General features: G+C 38.5%; 1 protein-coding gene across 1 annotated transcript; it reads right to left on the bottom strand.

Moving 5' to 3' along the window:
- Positions 1-9,466: 9,466 nt before the first annotated feature.
- spic (Spi-C transcription factor) lies at positions 9,467-11,890 on the bottom strand. Its single transcript, XM_031898138.1, has 2 exons — positions 11,824-11,890; positions 9,467-9,957 (listed from the first exon to the last, which is right to left on the bottom strand). The coding sequence occupies exons 1-2, from the start codon at positions 11,888-11,890 to the stop codon at positions 9,530-9,532; spliced, it is 495 nt and encodes a 164-aa protein (XP_031753998.1). The 3' UTR covers positions 9,467-9,529.
- Between the last annotated feature and the right edge of the window lie 2,609 nt (positions 11,891-14,499).

Raw genomic sequence — 14,499 nt, 5'->3', positions numbered from 1 at the left:
TTCATTTATGTTTACATACCCACAGACATAACTTCTTCACACTCTTGCATTTAAAACTTTTCATGTGTTGCTCCATTCCCTCCCACTGCCCATTAGACATTGCCTCTAGACCTTTAACTATTAATTTAAAACTCACCCCTTATATACCTTATATATTTGGTATGTACATTTAAATCAAACCCTGAGCTAGCAGGGCTGAACTGAAAACAGTTTATTTTAAATGCAATCAGTGCTACCCTGTTAGATGTATGTATTAGATGAATTTTCGAGTTGATCTAGTCACCCTACCAGAAATGCCATATTTTATATACTGAAATGTTTATATATTAATGTCGCGGAAGCTCCCATCTTGGATTTTGTTAGGCATTTCACATGCTCGATGAGCTCTGGGCAGTTGTTCAAATGCTTCCCTTTAAGCAACATTGTTTCATAAAACTTTTCCCCAGCTCTTGCATGCCAGTGGCTCACCAAATGTAAGAGGATCTTCCAACATGGATCCTGTCTGTTCAGTGTACACCCTACATCCTGCTCCTTTTTTCATGCAGTAGCCATTGGAGGCATTAAAGGGGACATACCCCTTCCATAAACTGACCCATTTATGCTCCCATCTGTGCAAAGCTAGCATCCCAAACTTAATTAGAAGTCTAAATTAATTATCCATTACACTGCATTCCTGCCAGTCAGTCAAGTCACTGTAGTTAAACATAATAATTTTTGTTTGCTTATAATGTACCCCAACTGAATCCCTTATCTGGAACCCCGTTATCCATAAAGTTCGATTATGGGAAGTCTATCTCCCATTGACTCAATTTTTTTTAAATGATTTCCATTTTCTCTGTAATAATACATGATCCCAACTAAGATATAATTAATCCTTATTGGAGGCAAAACAATTCTGTTATTTTTTAGTAGACTTAAGGTACAAAGATCCAAATTAGGGAAAGATCCCTTATCTCGGCCCCGAGCATTCTGCATAATGGGTCCCATACCTGTACCAGTATATGGGTGGATAAAGAGTTGCTGAGACATCCAGAGCTAAAAGAACTATGTTAGAAATCATCCAGTTATCACTGTATTACAACAGAGCATGCTGGATTCTTACTATACTCTTGCATTAATTAGGCCTCTGGCCCTGGAGATCTTAAAAAAGTTTTATAAGGTAGTGCTTCTTTAGGAATACATATAAGATTTGCTTAAAAGGTGACAGGACCCTTCAATAGCAGTGACTTTACACTAATAAAGTACATAAGAACCATAGATAACTTGTAAAACATTCCCTTATATATGGTGATGTCTTTTGTGTCTTGTGTATGATTAAAAATAATGTATACCTACTTCAAACTGTGAGGATGACAGAAGTAACCTTGGAGTTCCACGGCCTGTATTAAAGCACTTGCCTCATGCTTTGTGCCTTTATATGGTCTTAGAGTGCCTTGCTAACCTTAATAGCCTTACCTTTTACTATAGGTGGGAGGGGATTCAATTTTCCCTATAGCACCACCAAAATATAAGCATAGTAGCAGATAGTGGAACAAGTTACATTACTAATACCCTCTCCCTAAGTACACTAGAATTAAAGCTTCTTTGCACAGGCTGATATACAGCTGACTGAAAGCTTCACTTCACTGCCTGTCTGGATATGGCCCAAGAATATGACCTTGAAATGAAAAGCTCTGTATCTCGTTTCAACTAACTACACAGCCCAGGTCTCTACAGCTCGTTAGGACAAGATGCTGCATAGGAAATAATTGCAGGTTCTTGCTCTCTTTTGTTAATTAGCCATTGCTATGATTATAGAAAACAAAACGAACCACTGAGCTATAATCAGCTCATGCTTATGGTACAAACAACTTAACTGACTATTACAAATATTTGGCAGCAATTAGAAACTATGAATAGAATAAGTAAATACACTTAGAAAGCTGCATTGCTTGATAATTAGGCCTCTCACTAAAGGGGCACTGATATGTATTTAAAAAAATTACACCTATGCCATCCTGCAGGAGGAAACTTTGCGTGACTTCAGAAAGCCGAAGCGATGCATTGGCCTTTACACCAGTGATTCCCTTTGTTGCCTGCAGAAAGGTAGCAGAAATGTATCACAGGTGACTAAATATCTCCGTGGGACATTAGCCTAATGCACAAAAAAAATCCAACTCTCATATTGCTGCCTATCCCTAGTTTCAGCCCTGGGTGAGGGAAAATGTAGCTCTTGGATGACATTTGCACCATTCACCAATGGGCCCCCTTTCCTCCTTCCTACACATCATCGTGGGAGCTAATGTGCTGGGATGTGTGTGATACTTGCTTGGGTGTCTCTGTGAACTGACCTGGCAGTGGCTGGGCTACATATCCCAAGATGCTTTAACCCAGGCATCCCTCAAATGTAAAAAGATTTGGAGAGCAACACAAGCATCATAAAAGTTCATGAAGGTGCTAAATAAGGCCTGTGATTGGCTATTAGGGAGCCTCTATGCACACTATCCTCTTACAGGGGGCTTTATTTGGTAGGAAATCTTGTTTTTATTCAACCAAAACTTGGCAGCAATTTAAAACTCAAATTTTAACTACCTGGTTTGGGGGCACTGAGAGCAACATCCAAGGGAGCCACTGGTTGGGCATCACTGCTTTAACCCATGGCATGCTATACTCTGCTGGGAACTGAAATCAAGCATCAATTGAACAAAGCATGGTTGAACAACAGTGTTAAGGTCACCTTTGATATCCCCCACCTTGGTTCCCATCTCATGATAATATTTTATCAAGACTGTATTTAGTGGTCATAATTTTGATAAAGTTGAGCAATGCTGCTGGAAATTTATGTGCCTATTTAATCCAAGTGTAATGTGATAATACATTGAAATAATGTAGTCAAGCAACAGGTTAGAATAGAAATGTTGCACTACGTAAAACTGCCAGTTTGGCCTTAGCTGAGATTTAAGTTGTCCATTAAAATTACCATGAGGCTACAGAACATAGTTCTGCTAAATTGTATTTTTTTTTGTATTTTAGTTTGGGGTCCATAGGTGGCAATGAAAATACACTGTGTCCTGGTTGCCAAAATGCTAATCCTTATCTGTCGCGGTCAAGACATAAGGAGAAGTGCAAGTTATTTTAAATATGGCCCTAACGATGCACAGCATAGTAACTGGTGGTAGTTAATGTCATCCAGTGTCTTGTTTTGACCTTTCACCTCGACACACTTCAATTACAGAGGTGTTGAAGGACTCCGTATGATGAAAAGCCATTGGGTCTGAGGTTGCTGACTGGAGGAAGACACACTCCTGGTGTATATATTATTAGGAGGAAGGGGCTGCTAACATATAATCACAGCTGAGCAGATTACTGATCACAAATGCAATGGAAGAAGAGCCAAGCTGCTGCTTTGTATACATGCATACATAGGTACTACATTGTACAAGATTCTAAAATTAAAAAAATTAAAACAGCCAAGTACAAGAAGTGATAGTTTTTTAAGTATGACAATCAGCATATGTGGTAGGTGGTGGCTGTGATATTGGCATCAAATCTTGGTGGTGTAACACCCCTTTAAAGCTTGGCCACATTGAACTCAATCACAAAGGAGCAGTTCTTATGTGAGTACTATTTTCTGAGATTATAAATTAAAAGGAGGGGTGGGGAAGTCCAAGTCCACCTGTTGGTATTTTATTGGGGATAGGTAGAAAAGCCTAGGCAGGGTAGGGAAGGCAGAGTATGGCACATACAGGCAGGGTAGGGAAGGCAGAGTATGGCACACACAGGATGGGTAGGGAAGGCAGAGTATGGCACACACAGGCAGGGTAGGGAAGACAGAGTATGGCACACACAGGCAGGGTAGGGAAGGCAGAGTATGGCACACACAGGCAGGGTAGGGCAGGCAGAGTATGGCACACACAGGCAGGGTAGGGCAGGCAGAGTATGGCACACACAGGCAGGGTAGGGCAGGCAGAGTATGGCACACACAGGCTGGGTAGGGCAGGCTTTTGCTGTACTACCACCATTAATATGGCTATGGTCATGCGGTAACATAGGTGTGGTTTCAAGTTGGTGTGGTTTTAAAAAGGGGAGTGGTCAAAACTAGCTTCCATTACTGGCTCTCCACCACGGAGGCCAGAAAAATTCCGGCCCTCGGTACCACAGAAGTTGGACAGCACTGTGCTATGCTGGCCATTTGGTGCATCTCCACGAAGCCATTTTCAATATCTTATTTGACCCCTGTGAACTACCATATGGAATGAAAATGTTTTATTTAGTGCTTTTTCCCCAGGGGACTCAAATCACTTTACCGCAAGGAAGGTAGCCATTATAGGTGCACAAAGTATACTGAGACACCACAGGGCCTTAAGCACATCCCACATCCAAGTCTAATCACTTAACCTCTAGGCCAACTCCTCATAATTTATTTATATAATAACAGCAAGCACTTTATTACTACAGCAGATTCAGGAAAATGTGATGTACCATGGTAGCCAGTCAAAATGTTCCAGGGTAACTTTTTTTAAATAAAAAATAACAAAAGTGGTACAGTGGAGGAAATAATTATTTGACCCCTCACTGATTTTGTAAGTTTGTCCAATGACAAAGAAATGAAAAGTCTCAGAACAGTATCATTTCAATGGTAGGTTTATTTTAACAGTGGCAGATAGCACATCAAAAGGAAAATCGAAAAAATAACTTTAAATAAAAGATAGCAACTGATTTGCATTTCATTGAGTGAAATAAGTTTTTGAACCCCTACCAACCATTAAGAGTTCTGGCTCCCACAGAGTGGTTAGACACTTCTACTCAATTAGTCAACCTCATTAAGGACACCTGTCTTAACTAGTCACCTGTATAAAAGACACCTGTCCACAGAATCAATCAATCAAGCAGACTCCAAACTCTCCAACATGGGAAAGACCAAAGAGCTGTCCAAGGATGTCAGAGACAAAATTGTAGACCTGCACAAGGCTGGAATGGGCTACAAAACCATTAGCAAGAAGCTGGGAGAGAAGGTGACAACTGTTGGTGCGATTGTTTGAAAATGGAAGGAGCACAAAATGACCATCAATCGACCTCGCTCTGGGGCTCCACGCAAGATCTCACCTCGTGGGGTGTCAATGATTCTGAGAAAGGTGAAAAAGCATCCTAGAACTACACGGGAGGAGTTAGTTAATGACCTCAAATTAGCAGGGACCACAGTCACCAAGAAAACCATTGGAAACACATTACACCGCAATGGATTAAAATCCTGCAGGGCTTGCAAGGTCCCCCTGCTCAAGAAGGCACATGTGCAGGCCCGTCTGAAGTTTGCCAATGAACACCTGAATGATTCTGTGAGTGACTGGGAGAAGGTGCTGTGGTCTGATGAGACCAAAATAGAGCTCTTTGGCATTAACTCAACTCGCTGTGTTTGGAGGAAGAAAAATGCTGCCTATGACCCCCAAAACACCGTCCCCACCGTCAAGCATGGGGGTGGAAACATTTTGCTTTGGGGGTGTTTTTCTGCTAAGTGTTTTTCTGTCAGAAATTTTCCCTGAAGCCTAACATACCCAGTCCACACAATACATAGAATTGTCACTGAAAAGTTCCTCGATTTTGTCCAAAAAAGTGGAGCAGGGAGAATGGTGGGGGCAGGGCAGATGACCAATGAATGCTACCTGATAGGAATGGATCTTAATAAATTAATAAAAAGTAACAATAACAAGGAAATTGTAGCCTCAAAGAGAAATAGGTTTATGGCTGTGGGGGTCAGCGACCCCCTTGTAAAGTGTCGGAAGAGGAAAGCAAATAACTCAAAAACAACAACAAAAAAAATTAAAGGTCAATTGAAAAGCTGCTAAGAATCGACCATTTTCTAACATATTGAAACATACTAAAAGTTAACTGAAAGGTGAACCACCCCTTTAATGAGTAGTGTTGATTTAAGTGTTTTGGACTACAGCTCCCATAGTGCTTTAGCCCTTGGTATAATGCTGCGTGTAGTGTAAGTGCTATGTATATAAAGAATGATTAGGAGCCTGGAATGCTGGTAAATTTCAGAATAAGGTTCAGAGTGTTTTTATTCATTAATTTGTCATGGGTGCAAAAAAATACAGGTGCTTCCCTTGACACATAAAAAACTATTTAATGTGCCAAGGTGAATAGCCCTTTCTTCATCTTCTTACTCTTTTAGGGCTAGTACCTGTGTGCAGAAGCATAACAACAGGTCCGGGGACTCTCCTGTCCCCCAGGCACAGGGGGTCTGCTCCCTCTATAGCAAAACCACTGCAGGGGTGGGCCTTATCACTATTGCGCCTTAGGCAAGGCAACTGATTCACTGCGCCCCATAAGAGACAGGTAGAGGCAGGGCATGACAGCTTTCCCGAACTCTCGCCAGAGTTTGCAAGAGTTCAGGAGCAATCTTGTTCTGCCTCCGCCTTTCTCTGGTAGGGCGCAGAAGTTTTCTCTGGAGCCTCCAGAGGTAAAGAAGGGCCAAAACTAGGGGTAACTAGGCAGAAGAGGTTTGTGCCCTGCGCCCCCCAAGTGTTGCACCCTAGGCACATGCCCCTTCTGCCTGCCCCTCAGTCCAGCCCTGCACTGCTGTGCATGATTCATGTCCCCAACATTTTCCTTAACGTCCCTATGTGCTGCACAGTTCACACATTCCCAAGAAACCGTTGTCCATAATTTCATTATGACATCTTCTGCTTTACACCCAGCTACTAGGCAGGGAACATTCCTCTAGCAGCTTTAGCTTACACACATCATGGAAACAGGCAACATAAGCTCCCAAACTCATGCATCTACCCTGCCTCCAATAACGCAAAAATGTGAAGTCATATGATGCTCCACTAAATGCAGTGCTATAGCTCACAATTCATGAGCAAACTTCTTGTCTCCAGATGATCCAGTGTGCCACAGTCTGTCAGTTCCATTACCAAAATCTGACTTTAGTGTTCATAATATTTTTATTTTAGCCTGCTTTAAAAGTCCAGGATGCATTCTGAAGGTGCTTGGGTCCCACTGCCCCTAGCAACCATGCAGTGGCTTGAATGACAGACTGGCAGATGAATGAGGAGGGCAGTAGAAAGCTTCAATAAAAATTATTATTATTAGATATTATTAATAATGTATTATTGTTATTACTAAAAATAAATTAAAAATAACAAAAATAACAAGAGCTGCTAGAGAGCAATGAAACTGCTCTCTAGCAGCTGGGACTGACTTATTCTAGCAACAAGATAGCATTTTACATTTAATATTTCTGTGTCTTTTATTGAAGCAGCCTCATACAACAAGTAAAATGTTGTTGGATATTTGGTGGGCTTTATGCCGGCATGCCAGGCAGACATTGCTTCAGCTTCTTTATTCACCCTTAATTCACTTGGCAGAATTGTGAAACAGAAAGAAAGAGAGCATACCAACAGACAAGTTAGCAAATAGGCATACAGTATGAGCACCCCCTTGTGGCAGACAAAAGCCATGCTAAAGCTGTATTTTAAACTTATTTAGTATAACCTGCACCTGTTTATTTAGGGAAAGCATGAAAAGTGAACCTTCACAGTGGGAAATGTCACTGCTCCCTATACACTTTTATTGGATTTGTAAGATATAGTTATTGAAGGGGGAAAACAGAACAAAATTTTATTCAACCCTTGACAAATATGCACCTAGTTCAGTCACATAAGTCCCTCGTTCACTCATCTATGCCCCACATTTTTTTGTTCAGTTATAATTGGTCTACAATTTATAATAAACCATTTAACCGATCACATTTCCAGTTCCCAAACTGGATGAGAAAAAAAAATTTAATTTTGTTATTTTAGATACATTATTTAGTGGAATGGTACACCTACAGATAATTTAAGATATATTTAATTAAAATCTCCCCCTCACTCTTCCCCCTTGTCTCAAACCTAGTCCCCAGAGTGAAGCGCAATTTATTGGCTATATAGTTCGTTCCCCAAAACCTTCTTTTCACAATTGATTTTAGACAGATTTAAAACTCCCTGTGCTCTATCTGCCTTGAGTGTGGAACAGATAAAGCATATGTTTTTATAAAAATAAAAATTTGTTTTCTAAGCTCTATGAAACACAATGTTCCTTTACGTTAGAAGGGCTACATTCTTTGTTCTATGTAATTACAGTAAAGACTCTTTGAGAGAGAACAAGGGGATGAGGATGAGGTGGGCTGTAACTAAACCTTTGATAGTGGGTAACAGGCAGTAATATTCTAGAGAGAGCAGCATTATAGGGCAGGTGCATAAAAGTTAGGGCCAGAGACCATAATTAAGAGACAGCCAGAACACTGTCTGGCAGAAAAGCCCCACATGTAAACTAGGAATCAATAACAATAACGTTACAATTAGAGGTACGAGGGTAGATATAAATTGCATAACTACCACCTAGGGAGTCTCATAATAAAACTACAATACTCCATATAGTAAAACACAAGAGACTACACCCCCAAGAGGCAAAGCAATGAATACAACTGAGTAACATGTATAAAAAGTTTATTGATTAAATCTGCCTACCAAGATAAAAAGCCCCGACCTGTAAAAAAATAGGCAAAAAAGTTTTTTTACATTACATTAGAATATGCAGTATAAATACAAATTCCTTAACTGATTATTAACAGAAGAAAAAACATATTTATAGGGATATGGAATCCACAGTACAATCCACAACATTTTTGAACTGTACAAAGGTTTACAGTATGTACACAGTACAAATACACATTTGGTTTTTCATTTTCGTCTTTTTCCTTTTATTTTGAGCATATAATGTATACAAAGGAGAAGCCATCATTAGATAATTTATAAGAATATGAATTCCACACTGTACTATGACTTGGTGTCAGTGGCTGGGAAACTACTGGGAGTTCAACCACAACTTGAGTGTGCCATGGCTGGTCCAAAGAAAAATATTATTGCCAGAATTACTAAAAAACAACAAACCTTAAGCACAAATGCCGCCCATGTCTATTGTTTAATTTAGTGCAAACACAGTTGAAGTGACAATAATTATTTTTAATTTATTCTCCTTTAAATAGACAGCAACCGATAAGGACATGGATAGGGGCTGCACAAAATATTTCTTTGCTTTTTCTCTTCATATGAGCAGGAGCTGCTATATTGCTTGCATTAGCTAAGGCTGCTATGGGAAGCCCACTGTGGCTTTAAGTATAAAACACAGGGCAAATTTTGTGCTAAGCCCATAACATAGATATGCCATAGTGGGGCTAAGAAATCTGCACACTGACCTATTTATATGCTATCATTTATGTACAGCAACCTAGAAGGATATCTAGCCCCCTGGGTCATAACATGACATCACTAGGGGTGTGGCTAGCCATATTGGGCTGTAAAAAGAATTTACTCTTACAGGGAAAAAATCATTAGTTTAATTCATTAGTTTTCAAATACCATAAAACTATGCCAGCATAGTTAATCCCTAATAGTTAACACAATTTGGCAAGAAAACTTTTAGCTGTAGCTGTCCCGTAAATTGTTTTTTTGGTTACCTTGATTTATCCCAGTCAGGTAAGAATACAATGATAATGTTTCATTTAGCTAAACTGAGGGTAGACCTGGTACCCACTGTTATACACAAATCTGCTGTTATCCCAGCAATCATGGTTACTCCAGTATTCTACTCCAGGCTGAATATACTGGTAAAACACATTGTCCTTTCCCGATGAACATGCTGGGGAAAGCCTTTGTAAAACTATAGCACTGAATTGGTATGTTAACTTTCTTCTGATCTTTAGTATTTCTCCTGTCCTGCCATAATTCCTTAAGGCTCTTGCCATTTTCTGGTAAGTCATGATTTTACGGTTTCCTTTCTTCTTGCCCCACAACTCTGCGAGCCTTTCTTTGTTTTTAGAAACAAACTGGAATACACCATTAGATTTGTCCACCCACTGGATACAATTCATTAAATCTGGATCATGCAGAGCTTCGTGAAGATACTCAAAGAGCCGAAGCTTTTTACTCCCTGTTTTTAAAAAAAAAAATATTAAGATATTAGTGCTCAATAGAAAATAGTAGTAATACTGAGATACTTAGTAACTATTAGTTATGGGCATTTTATCTGCTTCTTTCCCAGTTATGTTTTATGATAGTCTTTACTGTAAATACATAGAAAAAGAATGTAGTCCTTCTAACGTACAGGAACATTGTATTTAATAGAGCTTAAAAATCAAAATTTTTATAAAAATATATGTATTTACTGTTGGCACTAGATTTAAAGTGATACTGTAATGATTTATATGGTATACTTTTCATTTCTAAAGTACCCTGTGTACATAGTAAATAATTCCCTCTGTCATTTAAAAAAATTTTTAACCAACAAATGTATTTTTTTAGTTGCCATCTCAGTGAGCCAGTGCTACACATTAGAACTGCTTTCAGGTAAGCTATTGTTTCTCCTACTCCCATGTAACTGGAGGAATCCCAAGCCAGACTTGGATTTCTTACTATTGAGTGCTATTCTGATATCTACTGGGAACTGCTATCTTGCTCCCTTCCCATTGTTCTTCTGATCAGCTGCTGGGAGGAGGGGTGATATCACTCCAACTTGCAACTCAGCAGTAAAGTGTGACTGAAGTTTGTCAGAGCACAGGTCACATGGCTGTAGCACCCTGGGAAATGAAGAATATGGCTAGCCCCATGTGAAATTTCAAAATTAAATATAAAAAAAATCTGTTTGCGAAAAACAGATTTCAAGGTATGATTCTGCTGGAGAAGCTATTAACTCGTGTGGTTTGAAAAAAAAACATGCTTTCCCATGACAGTATTCCTTTATGAAGGAAATAAAACGTAAAAGGAAGAAAAAGAAAAAACCTATATGGGCAGATGCAATACTGAATAAAATATGCAACAAGGTCATTATTTATACAATTCCATGTGAAAAGAAAATTAAAATAGGTTTAAAAAGAGCAGCTGCTAAGAATACAATGGCAGAGAAAGTTCTGTACTTTTGGACTCATAAGGCTATTTAATCTTTCAGCAGGTGTGTTTTTATATGTCTCTTTACATTTGTAACTTGATATGCTCCAGGCCAAGTGGGGTGTTATGGAACTCCTAGGTGACGTCTAACATCCTCATACTGTATTTCAAATTAGGGGATGTATTATAGTATACAATTACTGTTTACAATTCTAGTCCCAAGCATGGAGCAACAGCCAGTCCATTTAAAAATACAAAATACTTTATTAATATAGTAAAAGCATCAAAGAAACATAATGGGCTCAACCACACAACATACCCTGCTCAGCTTCACACATTCTAATTACTCATGCACACAAAAGTGCAAAGAAATTAGTAAAGTATTCACTTTGATGAGCATAGCTCATGATATTTGTGTACATCACCAGTGACACCCAAATGCCTTATATATTAACATAGTCATGAGAATTTGTAGTGTGCAGTTTCTATGGTCTAATGCTGTGTGGTCAGTCTTTTTCAGTGGATTTTGGTCTTGGTTCCTTTCTTCTTTCTTCCTAGTATTAGCGCATGCACATAAATAAAAGAAAACTGAGGAAAAGGCTTTTGGTTATTGGAAAAATATAAACTAAGCCCTATAGCATGAAAAAAATGTAATGAGAATGGCAAAAGGGTGTCTAACAGTTGAAATAGTGCTGTGAAATAGGGTTGCCTTTTCCTTTAAATTTAGATTCCTTATTCTACAAAAGAACCCTTAGTAAAAACAGTAAAATGTGTAATTTAGTTGTAGAGCCTAGTCCAAAAACTTTTTGTAGGATGGAGAAGAACTTAAATTGTTGGGTATTTCCACAGGACTTGCATATACAGAAGAGCATCTTATTAAGCATTTCAATTGTTTTTCACAATTAATTCTTACCGTGTTTTTGTTGAGGCACACTGGGAGGCACCATGTGTATAGCTTGTTCTTCTTGCATATTGGACATGTTGTGATAGAAACAGTCCTCATCATAGGGGTATGGAGTGTTTATCTGCAAATAGAAAATAAAATGACCCTAATGGCTGGCTTTGTGTTCCTATGGCAGGAAGATGAGACTGTGAAAGTGCTGCATGATATGCTGGTGCTAGATAAATACATGATTAAAATAGGAACAAATATGTGAAAATGGCTCCATTTATGAGAGTTGTTTCAAGAGGTGAAAAACATGGAATTATAGTAGCAATCATTTATCCTATTGGAACTTTTTCAAAGTATCATAATAATTAAGTAGAGATTATAGCCAGTTGTCTGTCTGAGATTATTTACTAAACTCCTTAAATCCACTCCACCACTGAGCAATGTCACCCCCACTCCATTATGGCCCTAGAGTCAAAATGAACCTTACATAAAGTTTATAAATTAGACCAACCATTTGAGACAAGGAATGGGGGAACCCTGTCTTTTTCTTACTAGCCTAGCCTTAGAATGATCTATGAAGGCACATACAAAAAGTATTCTTTCCACATTGAGTAAATGAATGAGCAGTGCCTCAGATAAGTGTTGCAGTAGGACTACTTAAAACATTTAATAAGGTAATGCTTGTTCAATCTTGCAGGATGCTAAAACAGGGACTGTGAATCTAGTCCAATTACCTTTATTAACTTTCTGTTATACTATGCTGCCAAACTACTTAAACTCTCATTATCCTTTGTTACTAGCAATATAAAAGTTATGTCCCTTCCGTTTTCTATATAAAAAGGTATTCAATAATTCTGATGTAAGACACTTGCAACATATCAAGTTGGCCTCATTTCTGACCAATAGCAATTGGTATCTGTGTTGACCCTGACCCCATAGGGTATAAAGTGTTACCCCCTTTCTAAAGTCTGCCAGGGATTTGCGTGAGTTTGCATTTGGCTGGTGCTGATAATTTCAAAAATTATTGGCAGCATACAGACAAGAAAATAACTAGTAGGCAACATCTCTACCCCCATGTATTGTCAGTTATAATCTAAAAAACTACATACAGCTTAAGCACAGTTACATTTACACCCCTACTGCACCATACATGAAGAATGGAAAGCAGTGTCAAAGGAACATGTATGAAATACAGTAAGCAAAGTAAAAGCTAACTTAAAGAAGAATTTGGAGTTATCAAAAATGACTTCTGTTTTGCATTTCAGATTTGTATAGGAATCCTAAATTAATAATATAGCCTGCATCAATACCCTTTCCAGTATCAGTCAGTTTGCATACAAATGAAGGCAAGTTGTATAGACAGGTGAATAAAAATCAGCTTACCGATGTGTGCTGCTTGGGTATTCCCCTTCTCCTTCTACCAGGGAAGCAAGTCAAATAGAACTTAGGTGCTTGTCTAAGAAAATCTTATACAATAAACAACTGCTGCAGGCTTTACTCATATAAGACTATTCAAATAACCTTCCAGGAAAAGAACAATAGGGCAGATCCACATACCATATGATCCCTCCAGGTGCAGACTGTAGGATCTACAGGTGAAGATGTGTAACAGTTCTCACTTGCTCTCAGTGGAGAGAAGGTACTGAGAAAGGTGATGTGACTCTTACACTCTGCAGATACATATATGGATTCATTTCAGATGCTTGTATACACATACACATACACATGTGTCAGTCATGTTTACATAGTTTATAACTGTACCTTACCAAAGAATATTTAACCAATATATAAATTATACCTAATAACCTTACCTAAAATAGTCCATAGGGTGCACACCATTTGCAGCAACAAAACCTGGGTGCTAGTACAAAAAAATGCACTGGAACAAGGACAGTACTCCTAGGATTTAAAGAATTGTGAGCAAAATGTAAGTGCAAAAACAGAAAGGTTTATTACTCAAAAGTAAAATTATTTGAGTAATAAACCTTTCTATTTTTGCATTTACATTTTGCTCACAATTCTTTAAATCCTAGGAGTGCTGTCCTTGTTCCAGTAGATATTTATATATATATACACACACATATTGGTAAACTGGAATAATGTGGTTCCTAACTGTAACAGGAAAAAGTGTGGAATTTGTACCCTTGGTTTGTGTGTGAGCACAGTGCCTTATATGCGCCAGAAGGTGGGGTTTAATACATAAAATGGCAGTTTATCTATATTGGCTGATCAGAGGTATAGTTTCCATTTACAGGACATATGGTTATAGCACCAGTTTAACATGATTTCTGAATTTCTGTCTACTACTAATTAATTTCTGCAGATGCATATAGAGCCACTTTACCTTGTTTTTTATTTTATTATTAATGTATATTTTTTTCTGCCTTGTTTTATTTACCCAATTGGAAATGGTTCAATTTACACGACACTGCATTAATATAGATGTCTGCCCAACGCCTTCCTTTTCTCCTCCCATAATAGTGGAAGTAAATTCTATGCAACGGCAACTGCAATTATTTGCTCATCACCCTCCGGAACTGGTGCAAGAACTGAAATAATAAAACTGCTGAGGCAAGCCTGACAGATTGCAGATCCTCCTGATTAGTCAGTGAGAGCAGTTGGAATTCCCCCATGCTATTACCCCAACCATCCATTTGTGAATCTCATGAAACTATTTTGAAAAAAATATGTTCTTGT

This window comes from Xenopus tropicalis, chromosome 3 (genome assembly GCF_000004195.4).
Source record: "Xenopus tropicalis strain Nigerian chromosome 3, UCB_Xtro_10.0, whole genome shotgun sequence".
NCBI lineage: Eukaryota > Metazoa > Chordata > Amphibia > Anura > Pipidae > Xenopus > Xenopus tropicalis.
The sequence above is the reverse complement of the archived record's forward strand: the minus strand, read 5'-3'. Positions and strand labels throughout refer to the sequence as shown.

Bases quoted from the DNA above. Each gene is read 5' to 3' on its own strand.
- spic (XM_031898138.1), bottom strand. From the start codon at position 11,890: ATGTCCAATATGCAAGAAGAACAAGCTATACACATGGTGCCTCCCAGT. The intron at 9,958-11,823 runs GTAAGAATTAAT...TTTTAAAAACAG, and splicing joins TGTGCCTCAACAAAAACACG to GGAGTAAAAAGCTTCGGCTC.